This window comes from Malaclemys terrapin, chromosome 21 (assembly GCF_027887155.1).
Source record: "Malaclemys terrapin pileata isolate rMalTer1 chromosome 21, rMalTer1.hap1, whole genome shotgun sequence".
Lineage (NCBI taxonomy): Eukaryota > Metazoa > Chordata > Testudines > Emydidae > Malaclemys > Malaclemys terrapin.
The window spans coordinates 20,504,293-20,519,382 of record NC_071525.1 but is presented as its reverse complement, the minus strand read 5'-3'; the positions used below and the strand labels follow the sequence as shown (position 1 = coordinate 20,519,382).

At 58.2% G+C, this 15,090-nt stretch overlaps 1 protein-coding gene across 1 annotated transcript; it reads left to right on the top strand.

Annotated features, from left to right (window-relative positions):
• Window positions 1-5,757: 5,757 nt before the first annotated feature.
• Window positions 5,758-13,099, top strand: LOC128827398 (guanylate-binding protein 1-like). The gene is made up of 11 exons (XM_054011244.1): window positions 5,758-5,810; window positions 5,930-6,137; window positions 6,563-6,690; window positions 7,875-7,984; window positions 8,226-8,428; window positions 9,826-10,059; window positions 10,486-10,766; window positions 11,140-11,352; window positions 11,910-12,012; window positions 12,561-12,754; window positions 12,965-13,099. Exons 2-11 carry the CDS (start codon window positions 5,960-5,962, stop codon window positions 13,097-13,099), a joined length of 1,779 nt encoding a protein of 592 aa, XP_053867219.1. The 5' UTR covers window positions 5,758-5,810; window positions 5,930-5,959.
• The last annotated feature ends 1,991 nt before the right edge of the window (window positions 13,100-15,090 follow it).

The following is a 15,090-nucleotide window of genomic DNA, read 5'->3' as shown; positions in this document are numbered from 1 at the left end:
TCAGCAGCTGGGACAGGGATGGCCACCTGCTTTTTTTTGCCCGCTGGGTCTGAAGCTGCAGCCTTTCTGAGCCGTGTCCCTGGGCGTTCCCTCCCCACCAGGTTAGGGTCCTGCGCCTCAGGCAAGGCACCCCCCCCAAGGCCAGGGCGCAGGGCCCCTCGTCGGCTCTGACTGCGGGTCACAACCAGTGCCTTTTGGGGGTTGCTTGGCCAGTTCTCCAGGTCCCCCCCCATCAATACCTCAGTGGGCAAATACGGGTGTACCCCCACATTTTTGGGGCCCTTCTTGGCCCCCCACTTTAGGTGTACCCTTGCCACGGGCACTTTGACTGGTGTTCCGCCCACCCCCGTCAGGGTCAGGTAGGAGTTGGGCACCACCTGATCTGGGGCCACCACCTCGGGCCGGGCCAGCGTTACCTTTGCGCCCGTATTCCAGTATTTATTGACCTTTCTTCCATTCACCTCCAGGGGAACAAGGTACTCTCTCCGGAGGGACAGCCCCGCGCCCACCGTATAAACCAAAAACCCTGAGTCTGGGGCATTCAGCCCCCTAGAGGAGCTGGCCTGGGGCCCTTCTTTCTCTTGAGCAGTTGATAAGCTGCCAGCCCCTTTTGCGTGAGAAGCCTGCCCCTTGTTTGTTTGGGCCTTTACCAAGTTAACCCTATGCGGGTTTGGTTTGCTCAGTCTGTTTTTGAGCTTGGGGCACTGGGCCCGAACGTGGCCTTTTTGGCCGCAGTAATAGCAGCTTATGTTTTGTGGGTTTCCTTGAGCCGGTTGGTTGTCCCTGACGCTGGGCATTTCCCGTGGGAGGGGATTTCCCATATTTCCCCTTTGGGAGGTTCCAGGGTGACTCTTTTTCTGCATTGCGGCGGGCCTGTTTTTTTGGGGCTCCTCCCTGCCACCCCCTGACCGGCTCTTTACAAACTCATTGGCCAGCTGCCCGGCGTGTTGCGGGTTCTCTGGCTTTTTGTCCACCAACCACAGCCTCAGGTCGGATGGGCACCGCTTATACAGTTGCTTCAGTACCAGCAGTTTAATTAGGTCCTCCTTTGTCTGGGCCCCACCAGCCCACTTGCTGGCGTATTTTTTTATGCGGACGGCTAGTTGCAGATATGAGATCTCAGGGGTTTTATCTTGACTTCGGAACCTTTTCCGGTACATCTTAGGAGTTAGCCCAAACTTACGTAGCAGGGCCCTTTTGAATAGTTTGTAGTCCCCTTTTTTTGCCTTTTCCAGTTGGCGGTACAATGCCACGGCTTTGGGGTTTAGTAAGGGGGTAAGGACCCGGAGTCTGTTCGCGGGATTAACCCGGTGCAGCTTGCAGGCCGTCTTAAAGGCCTCCAGGAAGTTATCCATGTCCTCCCCCTCCTTGTATGGGGCCATGATGCACTTATCAAAGCTCCGTGCAGTCCTGGGTCCCCCCTCACTTACCGCAGCCGGGGGTTTGCTGCCCTTCAATTTCGCCAGTTTCAGGTTATGCTGACGCTGTTTTTTATTTTTCTGTTTTTGTCTTTTATTTTTCTTCCGTTTTTGCTGACGCTGTTTTTTTTTACGCTGATGCTGTTTCTTTTTATGCTGTCTTTGTTGTTTACGATTCTTTAGCTTTTTTAGTTTTAGCTCTTTTTTTTATTTCAGCCAATTCCGCTCCCCGGATGCCGAACGTCGCCGGGAGGATCCTCTGCTGGCCGGCGAGCTTCGCCGGGAGGGTCCCCTGCTGGCCGGGGGGGCCACGGCGCCTTCGGTATTTGCTGGGCTCCTCCCCACCCTTCCCTTAGGCATAGGAAGGAGGGGTCTTGGGAAGCCCTCAGCAGCCGGCTGACCACTTCCAGCTGGGACAGACACTGGGGCCTGCGCTGCATTTGCCATGCTGCTTCCCTGAGACACAGGGATCAGTTCATTTGCGCGATCTTTCTTTTTTAGCCGGGCAATGAGCTGTGCTTTGGTGAGCCTCCCAATGCGCAGCCGCCTCTGCTTGCACAGCTCCACCAGGTTGCTCTTAAGCCGCTTGGCATACATTTTTCTGCTGGCCACTCACCGGCCTGTGTGCTCACAGCTCCCCACAGTTCCCAGGGGGACCCCTAGTGTGCCAGCCCTTCTTGAGGTTACCGCCTTTTTGCCAGGGTCGAGCTGCAGACTCCTCCGCCCCTGGGACCACTTGCTGCGATCCCCCCGGGGGACCCTGTTACTGCAAAAGTTTTTTTTGCTGGTCACACACTCCCAGGGGTAATAACCGTTTTTTTCCCACTTTTTAGCCGGCCTGGTTCCCGTTAATTTCCCTTCGTTTTACTGCTCCCCAGTCACTTACTGCAGGAAGCGCCGTCCACGGGGTGCAGTAGATTTTGCCGCTGCCACCAGTTGTCACGGCGTATTGGGGGACTTAGGGCCCTGCACCCCCGGCTTCCTGCGATTTACCATAACTTTCAGCCAGCCAGTAGAGCAGAAGGTTTATTTGGATGACAGGAATACAGTCCAAGACAGGTCTTGCAGGCACAGACAACAGGGCCCCCCTCAGTTAGGTCCAGCTTGGGGTCCCAGGGCATGCCAGCCCACCCCCCTTTGGGGGGTCAGAGCCATCTCTGCCTCCCAGCCATCTCTCCAGCCCGCTTCCAGCACTCTGCCTTCAGCGACCCCTCCCACAGCCTTTGTTCAGTTTCCCGGGCCCCGGAGTCACCTGACCTCCAACCCCTTCCTGGGTTCTCATGTTACAAGCTCAGGTATGTTCCCTTGGGCCGACTCCCATCCCCCGATGCAGACCATCCTAGTCACACTCCCCTGTCAGCATTCCCACACCCCAGCAAGAACAGTCCCAGTTTGTTACAGTTTTACTGCTACTTCTTGTCAGTATTCTGCTGTGTGTGCATTTCCTGCTGTATCGATAGTTTCTGTAAGGAAGTCATTCCCGTCTTCTGTTGTCACACAAGCACATACAACAGGATCATTGTAGACAGTGCTCCACCCATCAAGACTCAGGTTAACAATTTTACCCTCTAGACGTTTTGCTCACTGCTCAATTTCTCTTTCATACACTTTATCCAGCAATTTGCCTGTGACATCGGCTCTGTTGGGTGGATTCTATCCTGGTCTTAATGATGAACCATATTCATGAAGTGTGGATTCTCAGTTATACAGAAAGGAGAGTGTGTTGCATAAACAAACCGGGCAATTTTTTCGTCAATTACCTCTTTTTGTAATCTGCTGGTTCTTATCACAAACTTCTCTATGGTTGTTTCTGGATGATGGAGGTTTTTTTTTCTCTTTTTGCTACAGGTGATATACTGTGGCTATGTGACACACATAATGTGACTGAAACACTGGCAGATAACTCTGAAATTATAGAAAATGATGGTGAACTTGAAGGTGGATAGTCTTCCGAATCCTGTATGTTGAGGATGGATTCTCCTAAACAAAATAAGTCAATGCAGTTATTTCATTATTATTACCATTCCGCCCATTGCATTCACCGACACGCAGTACTTTAAAGGTGACATTATAAAAGGAAGATCTGCTATTTCAGCTATTTATTTTTTATCACAACTGCATCTAAGATGATAGTACCATAGAGTAGCAACTATATTTTTTGCTCAAACATGAGAATTCAAGCATAGTCCAGAAGGAAGACAGGCAGTCCTTAAGAAAGAAGTATGAAATGAAAGTTTACCAACCTGAAGATCCTGCATGTTCAGACATGTTCCTTTCATCATCTTCAACGCAGCTTCCTCCTGAGAAGGAACACTACTCATGATGTTGTTTCATTCCGGCAACCAGGCCTTGCATTTCTTTGTTGCACTCTTTGCATTTTGCACACATGCCTGTCTTACCCACAGGTAGCGGAATTTCATTAAAATATTCCCAAACTGGGTCTCTTTTACGGCCTGCTGCCATTATAGGTTTTCCCTTCTAGTGAGAGAATGGTATGGTAGATCTCAAATCAATGAAGGCTACACTCAGAAGGACCTCAAGACTTCTGGAATATGCTGCTCAAACAGTTTAACTTTCATTTCTGGTGCCTGTCCCTCCCTTCTCACATTTATCTCCAGACTTCTTCTCCTTGTCCAGATCTATTGCGCCCCCAACAATCTTCTGTTCATTGAACTTTTTGAAACTTTGCACTTTTAGAGAGAGGTAAGGGGTTGACTCTGTGTACACAAATTTGCAGAGGGACAATGGGGTTGAGGTCTGTTATTTCTCACCTCTCTATATTATTTGTTTATTTATTTAAAAACATTTTAGCTGTTAATTAGCATGTTATCTCTGGAGACACAAATCCACAGTTTGAGAACTGCAAAGCTAAGCATCTCTGATGGTATCTTCTAGCCTGAGCACTGAGTCCCATTGGGTAGGTAGAAAGATTAACTAAATAATCTGTACAGAAGCCTGTGGAACCCCATAAGATTGGGTCCCTAATCCATGAACTATTGGAACTCATTTACAAAACATGACATGACTATATTGTCTCCTACTATAGAATTCGAATTGATAATCCCTAGTCCATCATGAGAGATCTTTGAGCTATAATGTAGCTTAATTAAAACTATCTTTAGATAGTTTTTTTTTCCTCAAAAAGCATTTTTTCAAAAAACCCGATTTAAATAAAAAAAATAATTGACTTTTATCCACCCAGGTGCTGGGGGATGCAGAGGGGCTCATGCGGGGGCGGGGGTCCGATGGGATCGATGCAATGGGTGGGGGTGGGATGGGCTCCAGTTAATGGAGGGGTTTCCGCTCCCAACAGGAAGGCAGCGATTACTCTGTGGGGTATCCGATTGGGGGGGGAGGGGTAGTGAGACCCAGCAACTCATGTCACACACGGAACCACTTATAGCCATGGAGCATTGTAGCTAGGTGGGAGCTGGTGCCCCCTAGTGGGCAGGGCCCCGTGTCCCATTCCCCACCACCCTGAGCCAGCCAGTCCACGCCCTGGGGTGCATCGGGGCTGGCGCCCCCTAGAGGGGAAAGGCCCAGTGTCTCATTCCCCGCCCCCCTGAGCCAGCCCGTCCCCGCCCTGGGGTACATCGGGGCTGGCGCCCCCTAGAGGGGAAAGGCCCAGTGTCTCATTCCCCACCCCCCTGAGCCAGCCCGTCCCCGCCCTGGGGTACATCGGGGCTGGCGCCCCCTAGAGGGGAAAGGCCCAGTGTCTCATTCCCCGCCCCCCTGAGCCAGCCCGTCCCCGCCCTGGGGTACATCGGGGCTGGCGCCCCCTAGAGGGGAAAGGCCCAGTGTCTCATTCCCCGCCCCCCTGAGCCAGCCCGTCCCTGCCCTGGGGTGCATCGGGGCCGGCACCCCCTAGAGGGGAAAGTCCACGTGTCCCATTCCCCGCCCCCCTGAGCCAGCCCGTCCCTGCCCTGGGGTGCATTGGGGCTGGTGCCCCTTAGAGGGGAAAGGCCCCGTGTCCCATTCCCCGCCCCCCTGAGCCAGCCCGTCCCTGCCCTGGGGTGCATCGGGGCTGGTGCCCCCTAGAGGGGAAAGGCCCCGTGTCCCATTCCCCGCCCCCCTGAGCCAGCCCGTCCCTGCCCTGGGGTGCATCGGGGCCGGCGCCCCCTAGAGGGGAAAGGCCCAGTGTCTCATTCCCCGCCCCCCTGAGCCAGCCCGTCCCTGCCCTGGGGTGCATCGGGGCTGGTGCCCCCTAGAAGGGAAAGGCGCTGAGCGGCTCTGTGGCAGGTGACGGGGCGTTTCAGCCCTTTGGCGGGTGGTGGATTCGGCCGCGCTCTCTCGCTCTCCATGATGTGTCTGCCCCCTGTTGTCTCTCCTGGACAGATGGAGCGCGTGGTCCCGCTTCAGGCATCTCGAACCGCCCTGCCGGTCCTGGCCAAGGTGAGTGGCCCCTGTCGGCCCAGCCCCAATCCCCTCCTGGCTGCCTTTGGTGGGGGGAGTGGAAACAGCCCCCTCCGTGCCCCCCTGCTCCCAGCCTCACTCCGCCCTGCTGCCCCCAGGTTGCCCCCGGCACAGCACAGCCAGGCGCCATGGAGGAGCCGATGTGCCTGATCGAGAACAGCCCGGATGGGGAGCTGCAGCTGAACCAGCGAGCCCTGGCCCTGCTCCAGAGCGTCCGCCAGCCCGTGGTGGTGGTGGCCATCGCCGGGCTGTACCGCACCGGCAAGTCCTACCTCCTGAACCGACTGGCCGGCAAGGACCGGGGAGGTGAGCGCTGGGGGGGATATGAGGTGGATGGGGCCGTGGGGCTGATCCGGGGGCAGGGAGGGGGGAGGAAAACCAGGCTATATGGCCGGTGGGGTGATCCAGGGTAGTGGGGAAGGGTTGACAGAGGTCATCAATCCCATTGGCCCCTCTCTGCCCCCAGCTCTGGGACGGGATTGGGGTCTAGTTGTCAGAGCAGGGGGGTGGGAGCCAGGACTCCTGGGTTCTATCCTGGCTCTAGGTGAGGAGTGGGGGCTAAGTGGTTAGAGCGGGAGGGGCCGGTTGGGAGCCAGAACTCCTGGGTTCTCTCCCAGCTCTAGGAGGAGAGTGGGTGCAGGGGTTAGAGCAGGAAGTGAGGGGCTGGGACGCAGGACTCCTGGGTTCTCTCGCTCGGCATCTTTCCCAGCTCCGCCTCTCTCTCTCCCCAGGGTTCTCGCTGGGCTCCACCATCCAGTCGCACACCAAGGGCATCTGGATGTGGTGCCTGCCCCACCCCCGCCGGGCCGGCCACACCCTGGTGCTGCTGGACACCGAGGGGCTGGGCGACGTGGAGAAGGTGATGAGGGGGGGAGGGAGGGTGCTAGGTCTCAGCTCCAGGGAGACTTTAAGCGAGTCCTGGGGAGACCAAGCACCCCCTGGAGGAGGGGAGGGGCCCTGGGTCTGGGGGTGGGTGGTCCAGGGGTCAGCATGGGTTTATCTCCCCTGCCCAATATCCCCGCTCCCCTCCCCACATACCCGACCTGCAGGAGGAGCTCCAGCTCTCTGCCCATATCCCCCTGTCACATACTCCCAGGTCCCTTAGAGGACCCCCCTTCAGTGTGACAGCCCCCGCCCCGCAAGGATCCCACGTTCTCTCTGCAGGCAGGCCCTTTAGCCCTGCACCTCTGGGACTGCACCTCTGAGCCCTCAGCAGCCTGTCTCTGCCATGGGCCCTCTCAGGGAGTCCCCTCGATCTGGGCCGCGGGACCCCCACCCCCAGAGAGAGCAATTCCCCCCCCGCCCCCAGACCTCCAGCCTGCAGGGACTCTGCCAGCGTCACACAGGAGATGTATTGAGCGTCTGGACCCAGCCCAGGCAGTTCTCAGGGCCCTCGGGCCTGGCCAGTCTCAGCCCCGGCCAGCTGGGTCTGTCCGCCATGGGTCCGGCTGCTCCTTGTCCCCTGCCCAGCCCCACCCTGCCCCCTCCTTCCAGCCCAGCCCCCTAAATCTCCTCCCCCACCCGCCCCTCCTCCGCCCTTTGTTTTCAGTCCCAGGTGAACAGGCCGCTGGACCCCTCTGCGGTCCTTTGTTCCCCCCTGGCTGGACCTGGCTGGTCAGGTCCCTGGGCCCCTCTCTCCTCAGCCCATTGACCCCCCACTGGCCAGAACTGGCTGCTCCCAACCTGGGCTGGGCCCCCCGGTCACCAGTCGCTGGGTCCCCAATCTCCAGGCCGGTGTCCGGGGTCCCGGCTGCTAGGCGAGGTCACACCTGGTCCCCTGCAATTACAAACCCCCTCCCACCTCCTCGTTACACACACAGCACATGGGGAAACAGAGGCACACACAGTGTTCATGCAAAACACTAAGAAAAGCTCATAACGCCCCAAAACCTTGCCTCTCTGCAGTGGGGTTTGAGGGGTGTGCTTCCCTCTGTGCCTGCAGGGGGAGCTCCAGCCCCCTGCCCCATATTCACCCTGCCCCACCCCTCTGCAGTGGGGTCTGCCACTGACGCCCTGCGATTTCTCCCTTTCCTCCCCGCACAGGGCAACGTGAAGAACGACGCGTGGATCTTCACGCTGGCCGTGTTGCTCAGCAGCACCCTGGTCTACAACAGCCTGGGCACCATCGACCAGTGCGCCCTGGAGAAGTTGCAGTATCCTGCCCCTGCTGGGAGGGACCCAGGAGTCCGGGAGGTGGAGGCAGCTGTGATGCCCCCTCATAACCGGGTCGCCCCTGTTGAACCCTGATGGGTACAGGGGTCTGGGGCGGGTGCCAGTAGCCAGTGCCACAGCTGGGTGCGGTTCTCAGGGGCAGTGGGGTGAGGACTGTGGGTGCTGGGCTCAGGGACCCCCTGCAGGGGGCACCGTGTCTCTGGTTCCTTAGCCGGCCTCCAGCTATGTGACGGAGCTGACGGAGCGCATCAAGATGAAGGCGGCCGGCAGGGGCGGCCGGCAGGAGGGGGAGGATTCGGCCGAGTTTGTGCGGTTCTTCCCGGCCTTCGTGTGGGCCGTGCGGGATTTCGCGCTGCAGCTGGAGCTGGACGGGCGGGAGATCACCGAGGACGAGTACCTGGAGAACGCCTTGAAACCCAGAGAAGGTGCCAACCATGGGTGGGGACCGGGCAGGTTGTGCCTGGGGGGTTCCTCTGGGGGGCAGGGAGGGTGCAAGATCCCAGGGTAGATGGGCCCGTGGGTCTGCTGGGGGCTGTTGGAGGGGCTGGGCATACCAGTCTGGCTGGGCCCGTGGGTCTGTGAGGTGGGGGGGTCCCCAGGATGCAACCTGGACTGTGGGACCACTGAGCCCTCTGTCCCACCAACCTGGAGTCTCCCTCTGATACTGTGATGCTGTTGCCAAGCCACAAACCTGGCAGTCACTTCACTCCCACAGGCACCCACAGCCACCCCCACCTGAGTTACACGAATTCTCCCGGCCACTCAGGAACCACCGATCGAGAGGCTGCAGCCAATTCCCCCAGTTCCCCAGCCTGGCATCCCAGAGCTGTACTGTCCTGCCCTGGTCAGAAGCCTGGCCAGTGTAAGTTCATCACCCCGTCGTCCCCTCCCTCGATGTGGAGAGGACATACAGTAGACTTGGTAACCTGAGCTGAGATTCCCCAAGCACTTCAAGCAAATGCACTGTTTTAGGTAGAAGGTAGAACAGGTTTATTAACTGCAGACAGAGAGATTTGAAGTGATTATAAGTAATAAGTGTAGAGATCAAAATTGATTGCAGTCTGAGTTCAACAAACTAAACAGGATTTAACTCAAGCAGTATCTCACCCTGACAAATGGGACAAGCCGGTCACAGATCCTCAATACACAGGCTGGGACTCTCCTCCAGCCTGGGATTGTCCTCCCCAGTTCAAAGTCTTTGTCCTCCAGATGGTCCTCCAGGCGTTGGGCTGTGGGGGTTTGAGGCCAAGCCATGATGTCACTTCCCCTCTTTTATAGTTTCTTCCAGCTTGCTGGAAAGATCTTTTGACGTGAGGATCAGGCAGGCCCGTCGGTCAAGCCGTCTCCAATGTCTGTGCTCTCTCTGAGAAGTCTCTGGGACAGCCATTGGGAGTGTGGATTCCCTTCGATGGGCCGTCGGCACGTCTGGCTGCTCCATTGTTACACCTGAAAGGCTGGTTGTGGGGTGTTCCCAACCTCACAACATATTTCAGTAACATACGCGTAGCCAAACGTTGTAACTCCCCATTCAATGCTGGCACATCCAATCCAACAGGGTATTAATGTTCAAGAGATCAAGACTTTTAGAATGATCCCTCACAAGGCAGACTGTGTACAAAACACATCCTAATTATATGACAGTGTGAATATGGGGGTTCTAGGGTGCTACTTTGTGGTACAGAGGGTCAGTCTGATGGGGGCAGCAGGGGGTGCTGGGGGTACCAGGTTGACTGGGGCTGAGGGTCTAATGGGGGCAGCGGGGAGGGGCTTGGGGGTACCAGGCTGGCTGGGCCCGTGGCTCTGACCCTGGGGTCTCTCCCAGGCCAGCCCGAGAAGCTGGATCTGCCCAAGAAGTACCTGCGCCAGTACTTCCCCTCCCGCAAGTGCTTCGTGTTCGACTGCCCGGCCCCGCGCCGCGACCTGGCCCGGCTGGACGAGCTGCCCGAGGCAGCGCTGATCCCCGACTTCCTGGAGCCGGCGCAGCGCTTCTGCAGCCACATCCACCAGCACGCGGGCACCAAAACCCTCCCCGGCGGCCACGTGGTGACGGGCACCTGTGAGTGGGGATCAGGGCGCGGCCCTCAGGGGGGCATTGGGGTTTGGCCCTCAGGAGATGATGGGGACGCGGCCCTTGGGAGAGGATAGGGCTGTGATGTGTGATGGCGATGCGGATTGGAGCACGTCCCAGGGAGATGGGGATGGGGACTCATCATGGGAGCACCGGAAGGGGATTAGAGCATGTCCCAGGTGCGTACCGGGGGGGAAGGGGACGGGGAATGGAGAACGTTCTGAGAGGGCTGGGGACGGGGGTGCATCCCAGGCTTGGTGAATGTGCAGCAGGGTCTGCCCCTGCCCCCCTCCGGCCGCGCTGGGCCCCCTGGCGCTGCCGCTGCCCCCCTCCGGCCGCGCTGGGGAACCTGGCGCTGCCGCTGCCCCTCCGGCCGCGCTGGGGAACCTGGCGCTGACCCTGCCCCTCCGGCAGTGCTGGGGAACCTGGCGGTGACCTACGTGGACGCCATCCGCAGCGGGGTGGTGCCCTGCATGGAGAGCGCGGTGCTGGCCCTGGCGCAGATCGAGAACTCGGCGGCGGTGGGGGAGGCCGTGGCTGTCTACGAGGAGCAGCTGGAGCGGTGGGCGGCGCTGCCCACGGAGAGCGTGCAGGAGCTGCTGGAGGTGCACGCCCAGTGCGAGCGGGAGGCGCTGCGGGCGTTCATGGCGCGCGCCTTCAAGGACGATGAGCAGCAATACCAGCGGCACCTGAAGGTACCAGGGACCCTGCGATGGGGGCACAGCCCCTCCTGCCCCAGCCTGCAGCGACCCACAGGGGAACAGGGCACGGGGCATTTCCGCTCCAGGGGGCGCTGGCCCCGCTCTGGCCCCAGGGTGGGGACTGGCTGGCTCCATGTGCCAGGGAATGGGATCCAAGGTCTTTTCCCTCTAGGGAGCGCTGGCCCTGATCTGACCCCGGGGCGAAGGGGGGGAGTGGCTGGCTCTGTGGAGTGGGGAATGGGGCATGGGGCCTCCAGGGCGTGCTGGCCCCAGGGCAGGGAACTGTCTGGCTCTCTGGGGCAGGGAATGGGGCACGAGGCCTTTCCCCTCCAGCGGGCACCGGCTCCGATGTCCCCTCTCTCCGCAGGACAAGCTGGACTCCAAGCGCGCTGAGCTCTGCCGCCGGAATGAGCAGGCATCGTCGGACCGGTGCACGGCTGCGCTGAGGGAGCTGTCGCAGGAGCTGGAGGAGCGGGTCTGCGAGGGGAGCTACTCGGTGCCCGGGGGCTACCAGCGCTTCCTGGCCGACCAGCGGGAGATGGTGGAGAACTACCAGCGGGTGCCAGGGAAAGGGATCATGGTGAATTGACTGAATAGCATCAACTGGGGCTGGGAGCCAGGACTCCTGGGTTCTCTCCTGGCTCTGGGAGGGCAGTGGGGTCTGGTGGTGAGAGCAGGGGTCTGGGAACCAGGACTCCTGGGTTCTCTCCTGGCTCTGGGAGGGCAGTGGGGTCTGGTGGTGAGAGCAGGGGGCTGGGAACCAGGACTCCTGGGTTCTGTCTCTGGCCGTGGCTCTGAGCTGCACACAGCCTGCAGGCGCCCTAACGGGGAGAAGTATCGATGGCGTCGCTGGATCCCTCAGTCAGTTTGTGGTCCGGACTCATATTTGGCTGATGGGATGCGAGGGCAGTGTGGAGGCTCTGGCTGGTCTGGGGTCCCCTGGTGTCTGTGTGGGGGAGGGGGTAGATGTAGGAGGGAGGGGCTGTGGGGGGGCAGGTTTAGGCAGTGTGGGCCCCTCGATTGGGGGGGCTGGTGTGGGGGGGCAGGCAGGAGGGGCTGTGTGCCCCTCGATCTGGGGGAGGCAAGTGGGAGGGGCTGAGGGCCCCGGCTCACCCCCTTTCTCCCCGGTGCCCCCAGGCGGCCGAGGTGCTGCAGCAGTTTCTGAAGTCCAAGGAGACGGTGGCCCAGGCCGTCCTGCAGACGGACCAGAGCCTCACGGACAGACAGAGGGAGATCGAAGGTGACTCCAGAGCTGGGGCCCGTAGTCCTGTGACTCCCACGGCCCTATGGATCTGGTGATCCCTTGGCCACAGACTCCCCCCCCGAACGCCATGGCCCCATAGACCCCGTGACCCCTGGCCTTCACGGCTCCATAGATCCTGTGACTCCTGGACCCCACAGATGCCAGGGCTCTGCAGAGTAGGGGCTCTGTGGTGGCAAAGGCCTTGTGACCCCAGCACCCTATAGGTCCAGTGATCCCAACCTAGGGCCCCATACATCCAGTACCCCATGAATTTGTGACCTCAGGGCCAGGGCTCTGTGCCCCACAGGCCTGGAGACTCCTAGTCTCCATAGATGCTGTGACATAGGGTCCCATACATCCAGTGCCCCAAAGATGATGTGACCCCCAGGGCCCCATACATCCAGAGCCCATGGATGTGGAGACCCCAGGGCCAGGGCTCTGGCTCCATAGATCCAGTGCCTCCTGGGTGCCGATGACCCAGTGACCCTGGGCCAGGCCCCCCTCTGCACCCCGAGCCCTTGGTCCTGACCATGTGCCCCCCCCAGCGGAGCGGGCGCGGGCCGAGGCGGCCGAGCGGGAGGCCCAGCTGAGCCAGGAGATGCAGGCCAAGACGGAGCAGCTGCTGCAGGACCAGGAGCGCAGCCACGAGGAGCACGTCCGGCAGCTGACGGCCAAGATGGAGCAGGACAGGAGGCAGCTGCTGGCCGAGCAGGAGAGAGTGCTGGCCCTGAAACTGCAGGTACCTGCCCCGGGCCCCTGGGGAGCTGGGACTGGGACTGAGTTGCCTCGGGTGGGGAGAGGTGGGAGCCAGGACTCTTGGGTTCTAGCCTGGATCTGGGAGGGGAGTGGTGTCTAGTGGGTTAAAGTGAGGGTGGATTCTATCCCAGCTGCCCCCTTCCCCACAGCCCCGTGTCAGTGGTGCTAACCCTCAGCTGGCTCCATCCCGCAGGACCAGGCGCAGCTGCTGGGCGCGAGTTTCCAGAGGGAGGCGGCGCAGATGCAGCAGCAGATGCAGCAAATGCAGGAGATGCAGAACAAGAGAAAACGGCGCAAGCGGCGCAGGTGGTACCGTTTCGGGTTCTGATGGGGGTGAGAGGAAACTTTAACCGTGATTCCAGGGGCTACGCAGGCACCTGAAAACTCTCAGGTTGTTTTGCAGATAATAACTTAGAAATTAGCTGACAGGAGCTCTGTATTTAATTGCTATATAAAGAAATCAAATGAAATAAACAGCGCCACTCAGCTCTAATCCTAACATGCTCTGACATCTTGGGGCACGTCACTGGAGGGGCACTGCAGTTAGGTTAATGTCTAGTCTTACTTTGTTACTAACTCTTGAATACAACAATTGAAACTATGGTAGAAAAATCCCGATGACTTTCTTTTGTTTGGGCTATTTACTTTCTGCAGTTCACCAAGCTTGGAGCTAGGGTGACCAGACAGCAAATGTGAAAAATCGGGACAGGGGGTGGGGGGGTAATAGGAGCCTATATAAGAAATCGGGACTGTCCCTATAAAATTGGGACATCTGATTACCCTACTTGGAGCAGGGGTGGAGGCTATAAAAGGCCCTGAAAACCCCTCCATCTTGTTTTCAATCCTGCTTCTGGTCTCTGGAGGAACCTTGCTACAAACGGAAACTCTGAACAAAGGACTGAAGGGCCCATCCCAGCTGGGGTTGTTCCAGAGACTTGATTTGAACCTGCAGTTTATTCCATCACTGCTGCAAGCCTGAACCAAGAACTTGGCCATTACTGGATGTAATTGATCCATTTAATCAGTTTTAGCTCTCATCTGTATTTCTTTCTTTTATGAATAAACCTTTAGATTTTAGATTCTGAAGGATTGGCAACAGCGTGATTTGTGGGTAAGATCTGATTTGTATACTGACCTTGGCCTGGGGCTTGGTCCTTTGGGATTGGGAGAACCTTTTTTCTTTTACTGGGGTATTGGTTTTCATAACCATCTGTCCCCATAACGAGTGGCACTGGTGGTGATACTGGGAAACTGGAGTGTCTGAGGGAATTGCTTGTGTGACTTGTGGTTAGCCAGTGGGTGAGACCAAAGTCCTCTCTGGCTGGCTGGTTTGGTGCCTTAGAGGTGGGGTGTAACTGCCTGGGGCTGTAACTACCCTGTTCTGAGCAGTTTGTCCTGAACTGACACTCTCTGTTGTGTCCCACCAGAAGCCACATCGTTACACTTGGTTTTGCTCCCATCTATCAGAGTCCTCCTTCCCCACCCCCCAGCATGCAGCAGAGAAAAAGGCTGGTGCAGTGGATGGGGTGCTAGCCCTGAGAGACGTGGGTTCTACTCTCTCCCCCAGCCTCATGGATTTTCTGGCCGACCTCAGGCCAGTGCCTTAGGGACAGGGTTTCAATGGTCTTTAGGCACCCAAAGATGCAGCCAGGTATCCAGTGGGGTTTACAAAGCACCAAACCTTCTAGGCACTTTTGAAAATCCCCCTAGGCCTAAATACCTTTGAAAATCTGGCCATTAGTCTGTGAGTGTCTCAGTGCTCCATCTGTACAATGGGGATAAGAGCCCTGCTCTGCCTCACGAGGGGTGTGAGGAGACCTGGGCTAGAGGTTGTGAGGTGCTCAGATACTGTGGTGATGGGGCCACTAGCCCTTCCCTTGGTTTTCACCCCTTCTTTTCACCCCTCCCTCTTTTCTGAATGTAACCATGGCTGGGTATCTTCTGTGTTCTGTTGTCAATGCCCCCAACCCCCCTGCACACAGAGAGATTCCTGTTTTACAGGCTCATCTAAGGACTTTCAGATCCTTAATTTCATACCCAGCCCTTTCTTCTCTGAATCACCCTGCCCCCGTTTGTAAACAAAACCCTGGGACCCAACCTGGGAGCGGCACCTCTCTGAGCTCACGCTCCAGTAGAACCCTGCAAATCTGTGGGTATCCGCTTTCTATCTGTGGACCATTTTTCTGGATAGCAGCGTGGCTACGGATACAAATTTTGTATCTGTGCAGGGCTCTCACAGTAAGAGTCGGGAGGGCAGCTGTGAGGAACCGTGGTGCAGACCCTCCACCTGCCCTGGCTGGGGTCTGCTCGGGGCCCCCG